This window comes from Melospiza melodia, chromosome 26 (genome assembly GCF_035770615.1).
Source record: "Melospiza melodia melodia isolate bMelMel2 chromosome 26, bMelMel2.pri, whole genome shotgun sequence".
In the NCBI taxonomy this organism is placed as follows: domain Eukaryota; kingdom Metazoa; phylum Chordata; class Aves; order Passeriformes; family Passerellidae; genus Melospiza; species Melospiza melodia.
Window position 1 is genome coordinate 1,128,474 of NC_086219.1, and position 23,553 is coordinate 1,152,026.

Below are 23,553 nucleotides of genomic sequence, written 5' to 3' on the forward strand. Positions count from 1 at the left end.
GCCCTTTTTTGGCCTCCAAGCTTTGGAACACTTTGTTTGTGATGGTAACAGTGAGGAAAAGATGCTACTCACTAGGGACTTCCTTTGTGCAGACTGAATAGACCTCGAGATTCCTTAGACTTCCAGAAACTGTTCCTCCTGCACTCTTGGTTTCTGCTGGTGCCAGTGCCCTGCAGCCTTTTTGCTGCCACAGCTCTGCCACAGTTCTTGAGGAGGCAAGAAACCAAAAAGAAAGCTGAAGGACTGATCTTAAATGACTCCAAATCACATATTCCTCTCTACCAGTGCACTCAGTGTATTTCATAAATAATTTCTAACATATTTTATACATTTAATTCAAAGCTTTTAACTTCTAGCCTTTATTTTTCCCTTTTGCAGTGCAGAACACTGGTAACCTCAGGCATGGCACTGTTCTATTCTTGTAAGGGATTCTCAATAGCCACAGGAATTTATCCCACATATGATGCCCATGTCTCATTTAGACAATCTCTGCTATAGGTGATGGGTCTCTCTACTTCATGGGCCATTGAATCTTCAGCCTTTAACAGAACTAATGAGGCTGCTGGTGAATTAGAAAACTGACTTTATGGAACTGAAACAGATGTAATGGTCAAGCATTAGAAACTCTCACACAGGCCATGGAGGATACAACTGCTAGTAACTGCTTACCTTAGGTGGGAACAAAAAATCTCAAAAGACTTTTAAATTTATTTAGTGATCCAAGCTTCTTTCAGGCAGTATCTCCTTCCAAAGTGTTGCTGTGCCTCCAGCTCCCAGGTTCTGCTACTCCAGGGTTTATTTTAGGACCTGGGAGAATCAGACTCAAAGCCTGTGAGAATGGTGGAGCCCCATTTTCATTCACAACAGGCCATGCCAGACACAATGAGCTCCCAACAACTGCAGCACCTGCTGCCCACCTGGGCAGGGAGGAGGGTGGGACTCAGCTCTGAATCTTCTCCTCAAGCTCTGCAAAACACAGTGTGTTGTGAGAGGCAGATGAGCAGCCTGGCAGTGCAAGTACAACAGCACATTTGGAATCTCTAAAGGAACATTTCTCCCCAAAAGACCACCCAAAGAGTGTGTGCTTTTCTTGGAAGATGCCTCCAAAGCTTTTCCACTCCCTTTCTGAATGCCTTAAGCACTATATGGTGGATAATTGGACTACAAAGCCTTTTCTAGTTACAAACATATTTCAAATTAGATCTGTGCTCAACTCTGGCCTCTGAACATTTGATTTCCTGGTTTCATTGGTAATGGTTTACTTGAGAAGGCAAAAGCACAACAGCAAAGCTAGAGAAATCTGTACAAACAATAAACAAGTCCCCCATGCTGATGCCCTGTCTCTTCCTCAAAGGTGAAGCCAGGTGTTTTTCATTTGGCAGCTGAGCAGTGTAATAAATCAATATGAAACAAGAGTAGATATTAAAAACTGCATTTTCCCCCCTGCCCAAGAGTTACATTTTCAGTGAGAAGATCAAACCACACAAAAGATCAAACCACTTTGCTTACTGAAAAGCCTTAGCTGCTGAGGAGTGCCCTGGATGGCCAGGGAGGATCAGTGTCAGTGCCAGCCCAGAGCAGCCAGAGTCACAGGAGCCCCACAGTCAACACTGTGAGAGCTCCCCCCTCTGCACCAAATTCACATCAAATGCTTCTCAGGCAACCAAGTCAAAATCTAGAGAATCCTTTGGGCTCATTCCTGGTTTATTTTAATAAAGAAATTTCTTATCTGGCCCCAACAAAAAGGGGTAAAAGATTTACTTTCACATAGAACTTTACAAAGCTGCAACTGAATCAAAAGGAGCATTTTCATAAATAGATGTACAGTTGCTCTCATTACACAGTATTTATTTGCTCAAGATAATTTCTTCCTTGTGCTCACAAGTCTGTTCTTCCTTTTGCAGACAGTCCATGGTTTCTCTCCAACTTTTCCCCCATTTTGAGACCACAACAGCATCCTGTCAGCAGAATTTCTGGCCATGAAAATGGTCATGTTGTCACAGTTAGATTCTAGAATTGTCACTGTAAATAATTAACAACCATAGGAAAATAACCAGAAACAGGTAAATTGAGTTCAGGTTTAATAGATTCTGAAACATCTTGAAGTCAGTGCAACCCACAGCAAAATCCAGAAGTTTTGTAAAAACCACCTGCACACATGAGAGAGAATGAAGTGCTTGGTTTTAGGCAGCAGTGCTGGAGACTCTGTGCAGATTCCTGAACAGTCAGTGCACCTCAGGAATTCCACTGCAGCTTTTCCAGCCTGTCAAGGTCTGTGTGTGTTCTAAGGCCCTGCAGCTGCAGAGAGTGAAGCTGAGAGTGTCCCTGTACCCTCAGTGCTGGACAGCCTGAAGCAGCACTGCTGCCTCCTGAGCAGTGCCCCAGGAGCCTGCTGCTCTCCTGGCATCCAGAGAATTCCCCTCTCACCAAACAGCTGCAAGGAGGGAAACCACGTACAACTTTTCAAGTGACTAGAAACTTCAGTCTATTAAAGCCCAGTGCAAGCTGGATTTAAGTTAATGATCATTAATTGTTCCTAACGTGAGAGCTACTCTTGTGCAGCAGTTAAAGGGTTAAGGTGGAACTCTGCAGTATTTTAAACCAGTTCACATATTCTCTATGTGTACAAATTTGGCAAATTCAAGTCACAGCCTCAGATCTCATTCTTGCAACTCCTGCAGAACATCTCCAGGGAAGCAGAGAGAAGCCCTGGGCAGGCAGGAGTGCCAGGGCTGGGGCACAGCCCCCGTGCCCACCGGGGCTGGGCATCCTCGGCCTCCAGCCTGGCCAGGTGGACTTCCTGAGCCAAAACTGCTTTGACACATGCTCCCAAAAGAGCTCCAGGCCATGGAGCAGCTGAGTATGGAAAAACTGATTGCATCAGAAACACTGCAGCCAAAAGGAAATCAAACCATGACTTCAAAGCCAATCAAAAAACCAAAACAACCCCCCAAAAGCAAGCGTTTATATGTGTGTAGAGGTAATAAATATTGCAAAGCACATTTGTCTTTTCCCCCCAAGTCAATAAGTATAAAGAAATAACCAATGCACCAAAACATCAGCTTCCTGCAATGAAAACGTTGGAGTCAGCAAAATACCTGCAAGCCAACTGAAGGGAAAGCTTTTGCATTGTCACCCAATCACAAGTTGCTTCCAGTTCTATGCAGCCAAATCAAACCCTCTTCAAATTCACAACTTTGACCTAAATAAGCACCACAGCATGAAAAGCTTCTTTAGAAGTAGAATGTCAAGAGACTTTGTTTAAAATATAAAATAAAACGTGAGATAAAAGGTTTCCATTGGTCAAGTTTGAAAAATTGCCTTCCTTTATCCAACCACAGCCTGTCCCTTTGAGCCAACCAAAAGCACACCTTTGGGTTTGTCCTTAATGAACACAGCCCAGCTGAGTTGCAAAATCTGACAGGAACAGATGGCTGTGAGATGCATTCTGAGGGTTGGGCAAAGGGAAACAACATTACAAAGGAGAAGGAATACCAAGGAACAATTAGGGTGGGCAGAGGAACTTATTAATGCTCAGCCATCCTCCTCTATCTTCAGGAATCTCACTGTCCTCTCCAGTTCTGTGTTGTTCAGGTGTCCTGTAGTTACTGTCTTCTGTCTTCTGTCTCTGACCTGGAAAATGCCATCACAACATCCTCAGCACCTGCAACAACAATGGATACAGGAAATCTGTGCCATAATTACTTCCTTTAAAGAGCAGTACCCTAAGTGTCATTCTAAACACCCACACAACCAACAGGAAAGGAAATGACAAACCAGGGAATGCCAAACCACCACCACTGCCTGTCCCAGCAGGTAACTGCTCAGCTCCACAGAATCCTCTTCCAGGGCTTTACAAAGCTCAAATTCAACTCAGATGGAGCACCAGCATGCAAAATTCCTCCAGTCCTTCACTTGAAGCATATCAACAAGCAAATCTCAGTTTTGTGCCCCAAGCAACTTCTGCCCATACACCTGCACACAAGGTAAAGAGAACTAATAAAAATGCCTCATCTGATCTCATTATATGAATTCCATTTCTCAGTTATCTAATCTGCTCTTCAGTTGCAATATAGCAGGAAAAGTGGCCAAAATGGTAAATTTAAATTCCTCTTGCTAATGTCCTTAAAAGCTAAATCAATGCTCCTGAAATGCAACTGCACTTACTTTTATACACTTCACAATTTATTTGTTATATGTACTTAAAGGAAGAAATATTAAGGACCAAGCAGTAGTAGTTTGTTTTTCATATGTAGGGCCCTTATCTTATATAAAACTACATCAAAAACTGCTCTGATGCACCCTCTTGCCAGCATTCAGAAGCCCTGCAGTCATCTCCCTTTTCATCTCCTGCACAAACTGTTTCTTCCTTGATCAAAACATAAATGATATATAGCACCAGGATCCAGCTCAGAATTAACAAGCTGCCTTGTTGGTTTTAAAACACGCAAGAACTACCAGCCCCTGAAGAAAAACAAGGATTTCACTTGCAAGGATGGTGACAAAGCCTTGGATGCTGAGGGGCTGCAGCAGGAGGAGGCCAGGGCAGCTGCAGCAGCAACTCCAGCAGCAACTGAAGGGGCAGGAGCAGCTGGAAACACCTGGCAAGCACAGAGCCTCACCCAGCACAGCATCAGCTCCACTCCTTCACAGACCTGATGTTCTCCTGGGCTCTCCCTGTCCCAGGGTCTCAATGGAACAGAATTCCTGCAGGTTTCCTTGCCATCCCAGGCAGGAAAGGAGGCTGCATCCCAGATAACCCCAGAGCTCTGTGCTCCTGCCTGCCCAAGCAGGAACCTCCCAGAGGCCACTGAGGGCACCTGGCCACATCTGGAGATGTCCCCCAGCAAGAGAACCTGGGTGACATTTGTCCAGAAAAAGCTCATCCACGTTTCCCAGCATAAAAGCAGGTTTTGTTCCAGCCCTGCCCTATAACCCAAACCACCCAGAGCCAAAGGAAACCAAGCTAATGAGGCTGCTCATGAAGCAGCTCTCCAGTGCCCGTGCACAGACACAAACACTGCCAGAGAACAGAGCTGGGCCTTCTGTGTCTCAGGGAAAGCAGGGACCCACCAACCTGAGCTGCTCCTGCAGCCCCACTTGGCTCCCACAAGGGATGTTTTCCGAATAAACAAGTAAAGTAATGTAAAAAGCAGAGCACAGGTTATGAAGTTAAGCTGCACATGGCCAAGAGGCTGTGACTGAGACAATGGGATGTGAACCACGTCTGCTTGGAGCACATCCTTCACTGAGCTCTGCACTTCCAGCAATTAATGTACAGAACAATGACAAAGGCACACTTTTACCTGACCTGCATCTGCACACGCAGCTGTCCCTTTTCTGGGCACACATTTCTGCCCTGAAATAGAGACTCACAACCTTCCCAGTGAAATACTCCTTATCTTTTATGAGCAAAGCATTAATTGCCACAAACCTTTAGACATTCAGATACTTCTCTCTCTGTGTCTGCCTCACGCTTTCTCACCCTTGTTCTTCCTACAAATTAACAATAATTAACAGGTGGGCTTATGTCCTATCTTAGAAAATAATAGTGACAATCTTACCCCACTAACTTCCAAAAAATCCCACTGAGATTATGTTCCAGTTGCAGCTGGTTGAATTGCTGAATTTAGAGTTATTTTACACCTCTTGTTCCTCAGTCTTAGCGAGCCAGGATGAGCTGAAGGTCAAATGCCTGTACTGCAGGGCACTGCAGCCTGAGCTCAGTGTGCCCCTGCTCCCTGCCCACCCCCATGGCAGAAAGCTTCCCCAGGGGGGCTGATGCCAGGGCCAGGACCTGGCACAGAGCATGAACCCAGCAGGGTAAGGCTGCATTGAAACCTCACCACCTCAACACCAGAGGAGATGCTGACACCTCCAACAGCTGCTGTTCCCAAGTGCTCTGTGAATGAGAAATAGATTCATACACCTGATTTGCTTGTAGTCACCTGCAGAATTAATTAAACCCCAAAAGCATTTAGAGATCAGAAGGTTTAGCCTGTTGGGAATTTCTAAAGGCTGCCAAAATTAAAAAAAGAAATTCTTCACTTCACACAAGATCTTTGCATACATACATTTCTTCAACCACCTTCCAGCAACAATCTTCTAAACATTAACTCTTCCCTGGAATTCCCAGCATTAGCATCCCAGGCTGGCATTCTAAAAATACCCCATGCACTGCTGAGAGCAGCAGCACACTGAAACAAGCCTTGTGCTCAACAGAGTGAAAGGGCACTGAGCAGAGCCGGGTCTCCATTCTCCAGCAGCACCTGCCAGGCCATGGGCAGGCTCCCCTGAGCCCCACAAGCAGCCTGGGGGGGTTCTGGTGCCTCACCCAGGCAGGCAGTGTCTGCATGGCAGCCCTGCCCTCCCCACGGGAGCAGCTTCTCCAGAACAGCACCACACTCCTGTTGCTATAGGAACACCAGAGCTGCAGCCACCAAGGTCTCAGCACAATTCCCATCCCTGCTTCCTCCCTGCACTGCTGCCATTGCCAGAGCAGAGCCTGCAGCCAGCCCAGAGCCAGCCCAGCCTTGGAAACGCAGGGAGCTGGGGAACAGGGAACATGGGGCTGATGCAGGAGATGCTTCTGCGCACAGAACTGCCTGAGAGGCATTTTGCTTGCACTCAAAAATATGTGAGAAAGCCTGAATTTCATCAAGTGTGAGCTGCGTTAGCTCTTGCTGCAATGCAGGCAATACCAGTGTGTGAACATCCCAAAACAGCTCAGGATTACATCCCCTCTCCAGCACACACACTGGTTGAACTGAGATGCCTCAGGGTTCCTCAGTTATTCTTGGAGCCATAAAAACAAACAACAAACACTCCACAGATGTCAGCTAAAGAGCTCCCAGAGTAAAGAAAAACACCCTGGATTTTGAACTTTAGTATAGGTGAATGATTGAAAAATAAAATGAAATTAATATTAGACTCAATTACCATATCTCCTTTTCCAATAAAAATAAGGATAAACTGAAGGGGAGTCAGCCTTCAAGCTTGATTTAAAACTACAGAGATATTCCAAGATGCTACTTGATCCTTAGACAACAAACAGAGTCTCAAGAAGGAGCTTAAAATGTCAGAGATTTTGGCCTTAGCAGTGGCTCATGGAGAGTTTATGGCACAATTCAGCGGGGAGAGCAAAAACTCCTTCCTTAGTGCACTGCCACATCCTGACACCATGGACACAGAGGGCAACCAAAGGGGCTCAGACAGAGCCACAGAGCCTGCCCAGGAACCACAGCAGGGACACCAGAGGGACAGCACAGCAGGGACAAGCTCAGAACTCTACCCCATCCATCCTCTGCACTCTTACCAAGGAGACCCCACAAACCAAAACAAGCTCCTGGAAGTGGAGCCAGGCTGCAGCCCTTGAAGGGACACACAGAAAGCTGCAGGTCCATGACAAAGCTCTCAGAGTGCTCAGGCCAATGATGATGTCATTCTGGGTTTTGGGACAAAATGGGGATGTGAAGTTACCTTTGTGTCTTTTGTGCCTGCTGGAGGAAAATGGCTCTAAAGATACATCAGGGACACGTCAGGCTCAGAGCAACCTGTCCTGCTCTGGAACAAAAGGCTCTGAAATCCACTGAAGTGCTAAGTTGGTGTAAGTTACTCCCTAAATAACACCTCTTTTTGTTGTTGTGTAAGACAAGCTGCACAAAGGAAAAAAGAAATCCTCCAGAGGAGATTTAATGAAAACACAAAAGCAGGGAAGAAAATTCCTTTAAGCAATCTTGGAGCAACAGAACAGGGAGTGTGTGGACTTGCAGGGCTGTTCCAGCACCAGGCAATGCCATCTAGTGGAGATGGGATCTCCTCCCTTAGGGTGGCACATCCCACACCCATGCCATGGTATTCCAGCTCCCAGGAATTCCGTACCCAGGCCTTCCTGTTTCTCTGACCCAGGATATGGCAGAGGGCACAGGCAGCAGCAAGCAAGGAGCATTATCATTACTGACTGTGAGAAACTGGAGAGATTTCCAAGCAAATCAAAGTCCTGAGCAATAAATTATTGTTGCTTTTGTCTGTGGAGCACACTACAGCTTCAGCACCACTGTAGGAAGTATCTGTGTCCCCTGGCTGGGCTTCTGCTTTTATCACCTTTTCTTCGCCAAAGTGCAGGTAATTCAGCTTTGATTTCACTGGGAAAAATGTAACATTGAAGGATAATGCTGAAAAATGCCAACTGCAGCTAAGTCTCTCTTACCTGAACGTGTCTACCTCAGTTTTTGACAAGAAACAAGAAAATTCTCACTTTAGACTGGCAGAAAAGTTGTGTATTTTGGCTCAGAATTCCTCAAGCATATCCACCTCCACCAGCCCCCAGCTATGCAAGGAATGAGCACAGCAGCAAGTTTGTGCAGGTTGTGTTTGTAATGGATTTCTGGATGTCTCAGATCTACACTAAATTTCTGCTCAGATCTTTCTGGCACGAGTCTTACGATGCTCCTTCCGTTCCAAACTGCACCTTATGAACGTGACCTGGCACGAGGGCTGTGCAGGGCAGGGAGAGCAATCCAGTGACAAACATTCAGGCCCAGAAGAGATGAGTGAACCCAGAGCAGCTCCACACAACTGTTTACCAACACTGCTGCACAGGATTGACACAGCCAGCACATCCCAGCCTGCAGGATGGGTTTCAGCAGGTGGCAAACGATGCTGGAAGTCCGGGAGGCTTCAGGGGGGGTTTGCTGAGGCTGCTGCCCAGGGGAAGCAGCTCCAGGGCAGAGGGAGGGCACAGGGGGCACAGGGCAGCACTCACCCTGGTCGATGGAGTGCTGGGGCAGCTGGGGGGCACTGGGGGAGCACAGGAGCACTGAGCAGCACTGGGGGCACAGGAGAGTCACTGGGGAGCACTGGGGGCACAGGAGAGTCACTGGGCAGCACTGGGGGCACTCACCCTGGTCAATGGAGTGCTGGGGCAGCTGGCTCAGCGGGGGGACACTGGGGGCACAGGGCAGCACTGGGGGCACTGGGGGCACTGGGCAGCACTGGGGGCACTGGGGGCACAGGGCAGCACTCACCCTGGTCGATGGAGTGCTGGGGCAGCTGGCTCAGCTGGGGGACACTGGGGGACACTGGGCAGCACTGGGGGGCACTGGGGGCACTGGGCAGCACTCACCCTGGTCGATGGAGTGCTGGGGCAGCTGGGGGGCACTGGGCAGCACTGGGGGCACTGGGGGCACTCACCCTGGTCGATGGAGTGCTGGGGCAGCTGGCTCAGCTGGGGGACACTGGGGGGCACTGGGCAGCACTGGGGGCACTGGGGGCACTGGGCAGCACTCACCCTGGTCGATGGAGTGCTGGGGCAGCTGGGGGGCACTGGGGGCACTGGGGGCACTGGGCAGCACTCACCCTGGTCGATGGAGTGCTGGGGCAGCTGGCTCAGCTGGCTGTTCACCACCCCCGCGTACGTGCGCAGGAACTCCTCCTCGCTGGCCGTCAGCTGCGGGCACGGAGGGGACACAGGTGACACCCGAGCCCCCAGCACAGCACAACCCACCCCAGCAGGGACAGAGACCACAGCACCCGTGCTCTGCTCCTCGCCACCTGCACCACCCCTCACTTGTGCACAGCAGCCTGATGGACATCGTGAACCCGTGGGCAGGTTCAGTGCCACCTTAAAACAGCTGCTTCACTGGCTCCTTCTCCAGTAATGAAGAACTTAAAATCATTTATCTACATATGGTAATTCCAGGCATCACAAGCCTTATCATATTTAAGCAAAAATCAATTGTGTTTAAATGATAACAGTTAAATCCAGGATGGCTCAAACAATTCAGCATTAAGAGCAGACCATCACCTGCCCATCTCAACAAGCACTACCCCAGTTAGTCCAAAGTGGTCTGAAAACCCTGTGAGGAGAATCTTACGTTTGATCCCATCTTCCTGAGCATGAGCAGCACTCTCACTTTCTGCTGAATGTACATCTCCTCCGGACTCTTCCCGGGGACACCCTCACGGTTCATTCCCCTCCTGCCAGCTCCTGGATTTCCTGCAGATACAAAATCAGAAAACTAGAATAGGCAATGGGGTCTAACAGGAAATAGAGGAAAAGTTTAATTTCCAAAATACCTGTTTTCCACCAGTGGAATATCCTGGGGGAGCAAGGAATCACATCCTTCCCCAGAGAAAATGTCAGCAGCTAAACTGGGCCTTACACATCCAACTGAAACATTCACAGAGGCTCATGCTCACATCCCCACAGCTCATTATCTGTGGTTATGTTACTGCTTGAGCAGAAAAGGAATTGTAAGAACTAGATGAAAGAACCACCCTGACAGAGCAGTCCGTGGTTTGGGGTTTTTTCCATAAATAAGCACAAGCAGAATGAAAACAGGATGCAGAATGCACAGCCATCAAGCCCACAATGGCTAAACAAAAGCTGTGTGAAATCTAAACACTTAAGTCTTCCTCCTCTTTTTCTTTTTTCCTTTATATATCATAGAAAAAGGCCACTGCGTTACTGTAAAAATTACTAAAATTTATGAAACGGTTTTGGAGAGAAAGCAGAACTAAGAGGAGCAGGGAAATAGTATTATTTAAAAGCTGAGGTTTTGCTTCTTATTTTAATAAAAACAATTATGTTCTGGAATAAACAGACTGTGCTATCCAAATTCTATAGCACAAAGGATGATTATTATATGAGTATCTGGTAATTATTTAAGTTCCACAACAGGGTGTTTACTATGACAAAAAAACCTCAACTTTTCACTCCCAGAACTGGGTCTGGTCCTGCTCCAGCCTATAAATGTGATTTCCTGACCCCCATTAATGAAGGGAACACACGACACAAGGCCTGCATAGGGAAGGCTGATCCCAGCAGGTTCAAACAGTTTTCCCAGTAATGTTCTCCTGCAGTCATTACCAACCTCTCCTCTCACTTCATATTCATTATTACTTTTAAGGGAAAGTAATCTGGGCGTGGAAACCGTTTAAAATTACACAGAGGCCCTCCTGAGTGAGTCAGAAGTAATGCAAACCTGAGCAGCAGCTGCTGGGACAGGCTTTGCCACCCACACCACTGAGCATGGAGATAACAGCAGGAACAAGTGAGAAAGATCCATCACCAGCCCTCCCTGAACACGTCTCAGTGGGAAGAGCTGCACGGAGCTGATTTGCTGGAGATGGCTCTGCCTGGAAACCTGCAGCCTGTACATGTGCAAGGTGGTGACTGCTGGGGCTTTTTATACAGCCAGCAAACTGCTCTCTGAAGGGGGAATTAAACAAACCCATCATTTTGCCCAGTGTCAACTCAAGTAAGTAAATTGGATTATGCTGCTGGGTTTATTCTCCACAGTGCAATTTACTGAGTGCTAACAAGTGATGCCAATAGTAAGGCAATGAACAAAATAAGATAGTGGGCAAGAGACATTAAGTTACACACATCCAGAGACTGATAAAAGAATAAACATTGATCAAGATATCCAACCAGTCTGAAAGGTTGGGACTGGTTCTTAATATTGTAAATACTTTTCAAAAAACATTGTACTTGAAAAGGGAAGCTGCTGTACTAGTAACCAACCAACCTAGGAAAGAAAAATCACAAGAAAAACTGAAATGCAGTAAGACATCTATTGTTTAAAAATGAAACAGAATGGATGGATATCAGTAGGTGGCACCATCCACAAGCACCAAGAAAATGCCACAGCTGCCCCCATGCAAATGAGGAGGACCCCACTTCAGCACTGCTCTGCACATCAGGCATTACCAGACCTGGTTTGGTCACTATTCATTGTTTTCCACCAGAACTATCTTCCAGTTGTTTATTAATTTTCCAGCTTTAAAAAGAGGTGATGGGAATTCCTATCCAAGCCTGGCTCTTCTGAAGTAACCTTCAGCCAAGATGGGTTTGTCACGAAGCCACCTATTGAACAGGAAGGATAAAATCCTAAAGCCTGCCCATTCAGTGAATGCTTCACACAATTAGGAAGCAGCATGGGGGGAAAAAAGCACCCAATATGGCTCAAAAATATGCACAGAGAGGAAAACTAAGCTTTCAGAGCACCAGCACTTTGCTCTCCCCACACCACACAACCACCTTGCCAGCACAGCTCCTCCTACTCAATGACACTGAAGTGGAAAGACAAAGGTCTTAAAACAGCACTCAGACCCCAGCATGAGAAATGGGAACATATCTCTGTTTTCTTGTTACATAAAGCTTTCAGAAGACACAGTTTAGGATGACAACATTACCCAGCATATGCTACATGAGAAAATTTCCAAACCCACATAGAAAGCTGGTCCATGCCCAGATGACAGCATGATCCACATTTGCAAATGAAGCACTGAAAAATCTTTTCAAAACACTTATCAGCTTAGTTCTCTCCAGAAAGATGCATTAATATGCTACACATTATGAAATGCTCCTTAAGCAGCATTTCCCTGCCCCCACAAATCTCTCTGGCTCATGGATGAGTGGTCACTCATGAGTGGTCCCATCCCCAACCAACAAAACACATACCTGCTTCTAAAAACCACAGGAGATCAGATAATCCACGTGTGCTGTCCTGACCAGTGACTGGAGCTGGGAAAAATGTATGAGGAAACTGCCCTGTGAAAACAAATGAGCCAAGAATTACAGAAGATACTCAGCTGAAGCCCAGAAAGATCCTTAATTCAATACACCTTCACTCCCAGCCTGCTTTAGACTCAAAATTCAAAAAACCGCACAATTGTCTGGAGCTGTTAAACATAAGAACCTTTTTATGTGTAAAGTTTTTTACAATCAAGCCATTCTTCAGCTGCAAGATTTCCACCCTGGCCATGCCATTGGCATTCCCAATCACTTGAGAATGAATTGCATTCAAGCTTTGCATTCTTTAGGCAGCTTTCAGCACAAAACCCAGCTGATAGAAGCAATGGGATCTCAGCTGAATCTCTGGGAATTGTGTGCCTGGCACTGCAGGAAGAGAGGCCAAAGGCTGGTGAGGCCTTTGAGAATGCACTTTCTATATCAGATCTGGAGCTGGTCTCTCCAGGTGAGGGTGAGGCAGATGTGCAGAGCCAACAGGGAAGTTTGGGCTCCTGTGCTCACCTCTGGCAGCAGAATGTGGATCTACTCCCCAGGGCCACTTTTCCATTCCTTTCTCACAAAAAAAGAGTGACCCCTGCATTTCAAGAGCTGCAGTGTCAGTCAGGAATGACTGAATTCTTCACTAAACTCTGTTAAAAGAATAAATGCTTCAAGCCTGTCCTGCTGCATCCAACACACTGCAAATGGACATAATTGGGTCACCTAATTCTCCCTTGTTTGCCAGGCACAGGCAACGAAATTTAGTTCTCATTACTTTCAAGATGATTCACATGACAGAATAATAAACAACAAAGATCTATATATTAGAGCCAACCCTGCCAGCTCAGATTTGCCAAGGAATAATGTGAGTCTGAGAACACCCCTCCCCTTGCCCAGCAGGACAGAAATGTGTCCTGCAGGCCAGCACTTCCCTCCCCACTGCCTGCAGAGGGCTGGGTGAGGATCCCAGGCATTCCCCCAGCCCAGCCAGGCCCTCCATGTGGATGGGCAGAGCCAGGAACGCCTGACATGCCCACCTGTGTCCCTCCAAAGCCCCTCCTGGGCTGGGCAGAGGCTGGGCACCCCTGGCACCCCTGGATGGGCAGAGCCAGGAACGCCTGACATGCCCACCTGTGTCCCTCCAAAGCCCCTCCTGGGCTGGGCAGAGGCTGGGCACCCCTGGATGGGCAGAGGCTGGGCACCCCTGGCACCCCTGGATGGGCAGAGCCAGGAACACCTGACATGCCCACCTGTGTCCCTCCAAAGCCCCTCCTGGGCTGGGCAGAGGCTGGGCACCCCTGGCACCCCTGGACGGGCAGAGCCAGGAACGCCTGACATGCCCACCTGTGTCCCTCAAAGCCCCTCCTGGGCTGGGCAGAGGCTGGGCACCCCTGGCACACCAAGCACAGGCAGAGGCTTCCCACTCAACCCTGTGGATTGCAGCTGCAGGTCTGGCAGGGCAGGAAGTCAGAGAGCAGAGGAAAGCAGACACGGGTTTGGAATGGGCAGGTGGAGGAGGGACTTTACCCCTAAAAACACCTGGGCTGCTTTGCAAGGATGTTACCCAAGTAATGTAACAGCTAAGTACTGCCAATTTTCCCACTTCCAATTTCCTCACCTCTCCTCATTGCTCCTTGTTCTGAAAACTCTCTAATGAAAACAAAATATATTTCTTCCCAAAATGAATTAAAAGACCACAGTGGCTTTCTCTTCAGTCACTGACCCCAGATACAACAGTACATAATAAAAAAATACTGTAACTGCAGTTAGTCTTCCCTTTTATTCTTCTTTCCTAGCTAGGTTTAGAACATCAGCTATTGGGGTTTCACTTCAAAAAAATGCAGACAGGAGAAATCTGTACTCAGTTTAACTTGTCTGTTTTACCAACAGATGGAAACAGCTCCTCAGGAAACTCAAGCTTCACCAGCAAGAACTGTTTTGACTGAACGCCCTCAGAAGAAGATTCCAACACACAGCAACTGAAAATTACAGATTTGTAACTGCATTTCCTTCACTTCCACCTACACTGGTATGAATTCAAACCCTGGAAGGGACTTTCTGCTGGACAATGTCACAGGTAAGTTGATAATTAGGAACTCCCAAATTCTTCTGACTCCCCTCCTGTCACCTTTTTAAATAAACAAACAAAAATTTCACATCTCAACAGAAAAATAGACATGCTAAAAAAAATGCATCTTTATAAATTTTGCATAAAGGAAGTTACTTAAGCATCCCATTCAGTTTTAAAGCCGTGCTTATTTAATGCAATGAGAAAGCAACATGAGCTGTAGTCCTCTGTAATGCTGAAATTCCTAATGACCACATTTTACTGGAATGGGAAAACACGAAGTGCAACTGAGGAATCTGCACAGCCTAAATTAAGGGGGACAAAAATAAAAAGGCAGTAAGCTGTTGGAAAATGTAGTATTTTACATATTCAGTCTTAATAATTTAGGGTACTTAGAGCAGCCATCTGGCAAGTTCTTTAAAGCCTAAGTCACAGCTGACTACCTCTTTAACATCTTACAGCATTTCCAGTTATAGCCAAAAGAAACCCAACAGGAGTTAGTTCAGCTACAATTTATTTTTTTGTTGAATCTGACTGGTTCTGTTGAAGGCAGTGAAAACCCTCAATTAATGGGAAAGGATTATAAAGCTCAGCTGAGGAGTTATGGTGAATAAACCCGAGCCCTGCAGGTTCCCTTTGCTCCACACAGGTGGAGTTCAGAGCAGCAGGAAGGGTCCCTCTGACTCTCTGATATCATTATCAAGGTTAAGCCATCCCCTCCACAGTGCCACCACCAAGCACTGCAGGGCTTCAGCATGGGAAGCTTGGAAGTGCAAGGGGATGCTGCCCCTAATTTAAGCCTTGTTAATTTTCAAATGATATTTTTCAGAGAACAGTTAAGAGCCCAAAGAACCTTCCAAGCTGGAGCCTGAAACCTGAAGTCAGGAGCCAGAGTCTGCAAAAACCCTGCTACAAATTTTCCTCTAATTCACTCTGACTCATGACCTTCAGTCACAGGCAGCTGGAGACTGGATTAATTCCCATCTCCAGAGGGATACAATGAAGAATTCATAACAGCTACCTATTTATAGGTGAACAGTATGAACTGAAATATTTAATACGGGTTTTTTTTGTCTTCCTTTCTATGTTCAGTGCTACCTTTTAGTTGACTTCAGAATCTGAACCCAGTGTCAGATTTAGGTCAATTTACTGCTGGAACTCCCAGATGTGGTAGGTTCACATCTCTTAAATGTTAGATTTAAATTTTTAACGAGACACTACAGTCCTCCTCCTTGAAGGAGGACAGGAAACAGCCCCAAACATGGCCATTTATTCATGAAACATTTATGAACACAAGCAGGGGGTTTTCTCCCCAGTGCTGGAACACCTCTCAGAGCTTCAAAATGGGCTTCAAAAGTACCAGTGAAGTGCATTCCACAGAGCTTCCCATATACCAAAACAGTTCTTACATCAATGCTCAAGCTGACTTAGAAAATAAATTTAAAAAATCCTACTATCATAATCACCACTTTAATGAAATTAAAATTTGCCTCCTGACCTTCAGGCACGCACAAACCAGACAATTTCCCCCCCTTGTCTCAAGGACAAGACACTCTCACATCTCACACAGTTAAAAGAGGCAGCACAGGGTTTTAGGTAGTTCACGTCAGTCAACTTGAAGCCTCTGAAATTAAACGTAGTAACAGCAACAAAACCTGAAAGAAAGCCTTTCATTTCACAAAGGTATTCACACTTCAAAGATGAATGTGTCAAAAATTCTTAAAAAAGTGACAGCACTTTATAAAGAGCAGTTTATACACAAATTGCACCCCAGTCCAAGAGACAATTCCAATATTTTACTCACAATCGTCCCCAACAGCTGCAAGGACAGTGCTGCTCCTGTCCCAACCATGGGCTCTTCTCCTATTTAAAACAAAGCTACAAATCTTCTAGGCAGGAAATTAGGCACTAATGATAGATAGCCAATGATTTAATTACCAGGTATCCCACTGAAGAATTACTGCTAAAAAGTGTTCAGCATCCATCATTAAAATAGAACATCAGAGCCAAAATTTGTATGGCTTTATCTGTAAATATTTTATTTCAGGAACAGAAAATTTCTGGAGAAGATTTCAGCGCCACTTCTGGAGTGACCAACTTCTCCCGCCCCACACACACAGTGCTGGGTGCATTTAACCTGAAATGGCAGAGAGCACACGTGGTGGCACAGAAAGGCTCTCTCCCCTGTGTGTGTACATATATTCACATATTTTTTATATATGTATTTATAGGCATTTCTCTGGTACTTATCTAAACAGGATCTACAGACAGCCAGGTATTAGTGAGAGCCCTCAATGTGGCGCCCTGTAATTTTTACTGACATCTGACCATCATTATTGCCAGGTCACAGCCATTTCACACTGCAAATGCCTATAAATCTGTTATTGTAGAAAGATTATGGCCAACAAGATTTTTTAAAAGCAATTAAAACGTGAGCTGTTATTAGGTTGGTGACTAGTTAGCATTTTAGTATTTTGCAATAGTGTATCAGAGTACATTGTTAGGACCAGACACTCTCAGATTAATAGTTCTTTACTACCAAAATTGTGAAACCATTGGACAGCAAAATTAAACAGTGTTCTGGCCTCATACATCAATAAAATCTGCTGTAAAATGTGACAAACACGGCCCCTTATGTCTCCCAGTTATCTTGCCTCTTTAGGAAAAAAAAAAAAAACAAAATTCTGTGCTGCTTTCCCCATGGATGCTCTGAATAATGAAAAAGAGCAAAGAAGAGGTTTCAGGTCTGAATCAAGGTTTAATTTTCAAAACCATTTAAAGAGATCTATTATTAATAGCTCTTGCTGTGAGTTGAACTAAGAATTAATGGCTCTTTGTCTAATAAGGCCACAAGCCTCCATCATGTCTGTGGTACCAAGCAGAACACAAACTCTGCCTCCTCAGTGCCCCCTGAGCAGCAGCAGAGCTCCTGGAGAAATTGGGGCTTTTGTTCCTAAGACCTTCATCAAACAATAATGCACAAGGCTTTTCCTGGATAGTGTTCCATAGGCTGGTCTCAGTAGAGTATGCCAAGTATGCCAGCTTCTCTCTTCTCTGAAGGACTTACTAGAAACAAAAAGCACAAGAGGAGGATTTTTGTTCCTTCCTTAGGTCACCAAACAAGGCTGTGCTGCAAAGATACCTGATGGACAGAGGAGGGAGGAAGGAAAAAAGTCCTTGTCAGTTTTAAGAGAGTTGAAAACAAATCCCTGACTACACACCAATTTTACCATGAACATCTTCCTTTCCCTATGTTTTGGCCAAGTGGGCTTGCAAGGAAGGAAACCTTGCCTTCAAGAGACTTCGTATTTCTCAGGAAAATGGATGCAATTTCCTTCCTGCCTAGCCACCATTCTGAATGCTACCTTAACTCCACGAGCTGTGGCACAAAGCTGCAGGAGGTGAGTGGTGTGAGAGCTGCAGAGTCCCCTCAGCACTGAACAAACCCAGGGACTGCAGGGCCTGGGGCTTCAGTGAGCCCCCTTCGGCTCTGGGACTCAGCAATTCCTGAGCACAGGGGAAGGACACAACACACGTGTCAAAGGCAACCACATGCAAAAACAGTAATTCAGATTAATCAAACTGCAATACATAATGATAGCAACAACAGGAGTTAGCCCAGAGAGCATTCACAACAGAGCTCGAGAGCGGCTGATCCTTACACAAGTTAAAAGCACTGCAAGACCCCAGGAGCAGGACTGCACCCAGCCACCACCAATTTAAGGCAGAATGGGCCAAGAGAATGACTGGAAAAGCAGGCAGATTTCTGCCAAACCACAAGCACAGTTAGGTATACCTCTGTTATGGTTAGCTGCTCAACAAAAGGCAGGAGCTGACAGCAATTACATCTGAAACTGCAGCTACCAAGAGCAATGAAGTGAACCCATGGAAAATGAAGGGCCAAACTGCAGTGCCTCACACGTGCTGCTTCACACACAGTACTTCATTTAAAGATTAAAATGTGTTTTGTAAAACTTACTGAACTAAGAATCCGGACAGTGAAACAGAATGGTTGCAGTTCGATGTGAACTGTGAAAGGCTTATTTCACCAAGTTCATTGTAGCTGCTGACCAAGACCTCAGCAATAAAAGTTCTGTTTAGCACACCCTGATGTTTCTGACCTCTGAAGTTAAGCAAAACCTTTCACGAATTCCACATAAACCTACGACTATTATTTGGCATCTACAGACATTCCTGAAAAAAGGCAGCTAAGAAGACATGAATGCTTCTATTTTTCTCAATTTGGCATCAACTCTTGAAGTTAATTATATTGTAAGTGTTATTGCTGATTGGTTTTGCATAAACATTCAGTTAACTGTGTTTATCTTGAAGTCTGATATTGCCACCCCCGACCAACTGAGCAAGCTGCCAAGGCACAAAGAAACTTCCAGTTTCCCACATAAGATCCAACACACTCAAAGTTAGGAAACTCCATTAAAATTACATTAAAATGGCAACAGGCACCAGAGATCCTTGCAGCTGCACTACCCCCTCCTCAGTTTTACAAAAAGCCTTCCTTCAGTGGTTTACCTGAAGTTGTTTCAGGATTTATGTTCCTCCTTTACAGCAATTCTTCTGTAAAAATTTAGGTCACATTTCCTTTAAGGGTGCAAGTCCATGTGTACTTATTTAAAGCTCAAGGAAATTAATTAAAAGCTCCTCACTGACTTCACTGTGCATTGAATCAGGACCTGGATGAGTTCAGAGGCAAAACAATTACACTTTAATTAAACATCTCCACCTTCATGTGAAGTAGTCAACTAATTTTATGGAAGGATAAACTGAGTCAGAAGGTTTCTGAGCTTGGTCATGGTCATAAACAGAGTTGATTACCTAAGTTGTTTCCATATTTTTTAGCTGCCCTTATAACACAGAGAAAATGGACTTGGTGAAAAATCAAATAAATTCCTGGTCTGTGTATTTGCATAGAATAAAACAGAATGTCCTGAGACAAGTGGAATGGTTGTACAAATTTACTGACTCCACCTCTGTTCCCCAATCAGTAGCTCATTTAGTCACAGGAATTCCAATAATGCAAGAAGTTGAAATTATTAGGAGGTTTTTTTGAGATTTTTAGGCTGTCTTGTTTGTTTTTAAATATCATGACTAATTATATCTATATTATTTTTGAAAACAGAAATAGGCTTGGCAGATTTGAAATTTGTAAAACCTTGGATGTATTTACTGAAAAGCAAGAAGTATGACTCCACTTTCTGAATTCAGACTGACATTTAAACCCTACAGGAGCTCTGCAGGGTTCTGTCAGATCACCAGCAGCGAGCAGAAACAAGAATGAGCTTTCCTCACTTTTTTGAGTACTTGTTATATAATGCTTCCTCAACACTAAGGCTGAAAATAAATCTGAGAGTCAGGAGAGTGTATTCCTCATTCTAGTACTAACTAATGGGTTTTGGTAATTTGCTGATCCTTGATGTCTTCTCACCTCTAGTTCTGCTCCCTGTGCTCCATCTGCACTCTCGCGGCAATGGAAGCTCATGGACAGGGCACAGCTCTTCAAAGGGAAAAAGAGCTGTAAGAGTTCTCCATTCTCAGAGATACAACACTGAACAAAGTGGTTTGGGGTTTTTTTCCCAAATGAAGTTACTTGGTAAAAAGTTTTCAGCACATTTCAAACCCATTTACTTATAACTTCTCCCTCATACGTAGAAGTAAGACCATTGAATTACCAACACTGGATGTGGAATAGGTGACAATGTTTTCATTCCAATAATTTATATCTTTGGTACACATCACCATCAAAACTGGGACTGGTCACACAATAGCTTTAGCCCAGAACATAAACATTTGGCACATTTGGCAGGACTGCAATTTTCCCAATCACTTCTGCACTACACACCCCATGGTGTGGTGCAGCTGTAGCAGCTGCCTCTGTCCTTGCTGCATTTCAGCAGGAAACCCAATCTGATCACAGCCTGCACAGTTTTGCCTGTGCATGTATAGGAATATTTCTGATACCAAATCCTTTTGTTTTGGAAAAAATTCTCCTGGAAGTTTCTCCCAGCATCTCCAACAGCAGCCCCCCAAAGCCTATTGCCTTTCTGTGCACAGCACTTGGGTGGATGTTTGATGCTTCAAACTAGGTCAGATGCTCAGGAGGGTGCTTTGTAGTCAACAACCAACTTAGGAACTGAAATACTTGGTAAAAAACATAAATGTTTGTGTTGGTTACAGATGACAAATATTTTGGAGAGGAAAATCTTCTATTAAACACATATAAATAGATCTAATTCTGACAAGCTGTTTCCCAGGCAAAGCATCAACCTTGAACAGCTTAACCACATCAGGCACTTTTAGGTGTTAGCTCTGTTTGCCCATATGCAACTGCAGGATGATTTTTAATTTTTGGCAGCAGATATGTATCACAGTCATTGTTAGCAGTTACAAAATCTAGGTTTTGTTTCCGTTCACTTCTGGTTTTGTTTAGAAAACAACACAAATTGTTTTGGAAACATCTCCCTCCTCCTGCAAAGTGAAGCACTCTCAAACCCTGGATGGGGGAAAGGATGGAGGGGAGCAGAAAGGGACACAGCTACAGATTTCCATAAACCTGGGATTCAGAACTGGCTTTCCCAAACACTGCACAGGATGTTCTGTCAGTGACAGGAGCAATAACTGATTTGTTCAGACAGGGCCAGGGGCTCCTGCTCACTGTGAGGCACAGCCCTGCTGATGGCACAGGGACTGGCACAGGGACCCCTGCCAGCCCAGGGATGCTTTCCCTGCTCAAGATTTCATTGTACTGCACCTCAAGAGGAATCCTGAAAGCACTCTCTGCCCTGTGTAACTTTTCCATAACTTGTTGCAAGGCATACAATGAACTAAAAGAGAAAATTGCTTTAAAGCAGATTTGGGTCCAACCCATTACCAATTAAGCTTTTCATAAATGGCCTTTGCTCCTGCATTTGTTCAGTCCTTCTTCAGAGATTTATTATTTCTATGTACCACATCAACTAAGACAGCACACAGATCCCCAACAGCTCTAAATTACACAGAGGGAGCTGCCAGTTTCTCCCACGATGCCAAAGATACAATAACTGATGATGCCTTTTCAGCTGAGGGCAAAGTGAAGCAGCAGAAATGCATCTAAAGTACACCTGTCACCATTTTCCAAATTAATCTGTTTGTAAGGCAAAAGTGGCTTGTAGCTTGGTAAGAAAACCAGCCTGTATTTTCTGTATGCTCTCTCACCTTGAATACCTGTACTTTCAGAATAAACCCCACTGAAGTACATGTTTAGCCTCATTTTTTCACCATTTACATAGAGGTTCTCCTTCAGCAGGCTATTTCACATCACACATGAGCTTCAAAACTAAGCAAGGCCAAAAGAAATTGAAAGTCTGTGCGTTCAGCAGCCAAAAAAAATAAATATAGTAGGATTTTGTAAATGTATTTAAAAATACGTTCTTAAATACTCTCTAATCATGCCTCTCACCATACTGGAGCCAGCTTAGACCAGGACTGTGAACCAGCACACCTAACTTGCCTCCAATGGTGTTTTGATTCTTTTTTTAAATCCCCACATCTGCAGAATGTCTCATGCTCATCTCACAGAGCATCAAAGCTCATCCCGTTCAACATGCCAGGATGAGGAATGGACAAATAAAAGATGATATACAACAGAGCAAAATATTCTCTTCTTGAAGAGAAAGCAAACCCGAGTCTGTGAGGCAAACATGCCCTGATGGAGCACATCTGGATGCTGAGCAGAAACGAGGATCACGTCTCATCTGTCTCTGATACATTCTGATCCGGAGGGTGATGCTGTCCCTCTCTCACGTATCTTCCCAACAGGTAAAAAACTAACGTGTGCCAACAAACACCGCCCATGTACACTGAAAGTTACCGAGTGCTGCCTCAGAGGCTGCGGAAACCCAGTTTTTAGCCGAGGCAGGATTACCCCGAGGGAAGCCCTTCGGTAACCACAGTCCGAGAGGCGTTTGTGCAGCGAGGGCCGGGATGCCAGAGCACGGCGGGCGCAGGGGCTGCCCGGCGCTGGTACTGCCGTCCGTGCCCCCGGTACTCCCCGGGCAGCTCCGGCTGCCACCGCAGCGCAGCCATGCCCGGGGCGGGACCCCGGAACGGGCGCCCGGTGACGCAGGGGGTGATGGCAGAAATGAGAACGGCACTCCCGTACCTGTGCCGCGGGGCCAGGGCCTGCCAGCGGAGCGGGGAGCGGGGAGGCCCGGCCGGCGGAGCGGAGCCGGCCCGCAGCGGAGCGGAGCGGAGCCGGCCCGGGCCAGCGCCTTTGTTCGCGGCCGCGCACAAAGGGCACCGCGCTCACCTGGTGCGGGGCCCGCGGCCCCGGCGCTCCGGCGGCTCGGGCGGCGGCGGGGCGCGCTCGGCACGGGCGGGCGAGAGCAGCGGAGCGGAGCCGAGCGGAGCCGCCTCCTCCTCCTCCTCCTCCGTCGTGACTCACCGCGGCGGCCCGAGGGAGGTGCCTGGGCGGCTCCGGGGGAGGGACCCGCCGCGTCCCGGCGCCCAGGGCAGCGGCGGCGCCGCAGGCAGCACCCGAGAGCCGGCCGGGAGGAAGGGGCGGGGACGCGGGGCAGGGCCGGGGAAGGGGCAGCGCCGGGGAAGGGCCGGGCAAGGGGCGGGCAAGGGGCAGCGCCGGGGAAGGGCCGGGCAAGGGGCGGGCAAGCCGGGCAAGGGGCAGCGCCGGGGAAGGGGCGGGCAGGTCGGGCAAGGGGCAGCGCCGGGCAGGGCCGGAGAAGGGGCGGGCAGGCCGGGCAAGGGGCAGCGCTGGGGAAGGGCCGGGCAAGGGGCAGCGCCGGGCAGGCCGGGCCCCGCCGCGGGACTGCTCAGCCAGGACAGCCCGGCACGCACTCACCTGAGCAGCATCCCCTGGAGGAACGCGGTGCCGAGGTCCCGGCGCTCCTGCTGTCCCTCCCGGTCCGGGGCTGCCGCGCTCGGGCCGCCCAGATCCATCCCAGCGGGGCGCGGGGCTCAG

The 23,553-nt window shown here is 46.7% G+C and overlaps 1 protein-coding gene across 1 annotated transcript; it reads right to left on the minus strand.

Moving 5' to 3' along the window:
* Positions 1-1,831: 1,831 nt before the first annotated feature.
* Positions 1,832-22,947, minus strand: CTNNBIP1 (catenin beta interacting protein 1). Its single transcript, XM_063176773.1, has 5 exons — positions 22,888-22,947; positions 12,467-12,556; positions 9,876-9,997; positions 9,358-9,448; positions 1,832-3,664 (listed from the first exon to the last, which is right to left on the minus strand). Exons 3-5 carry the CDS (start codon positions 9,969-9,971, stop codon positions 3,606-3,608), a joined length of 246 nt encoding a protein of 81 aa, XP_063032843.1. The 5' UTR covers positions 9,972-9,997; positions 12,467-12,556; positions 22,888-22,947; the 3' UTR covers positions 1,832-3,605.
* Between the last annotated feature and the right edge of the window lie 606 nt (positions 22,948-23,553).

Excerpts from the sequence above, each read along its gene's own strand:
- CTNNBIP1 (XM_063176773.1), bottom strand. The coding sequence starts at position 9,971 with ATGAACCGTGAGGGTGTCCCCGGGAAGAGTCCGGAGGAGATGTACATT. Across the intron at positions 9,449-9,875 it reads TCAGGAAGATGGGATCAAAC|CTGACGGCCAGCGAGGAGGA; the intron begins GTAAGATTCTCC and ends CCGTGCCCGCAG. Across the intron at positions 3,665-9,357 it reads CCAGCACTCCATCGACCAGG|GTGCTGAGGATGTTGTGATG; the intron begins GTGAGTGCTGCC and ends TTGTTGTTGCAG.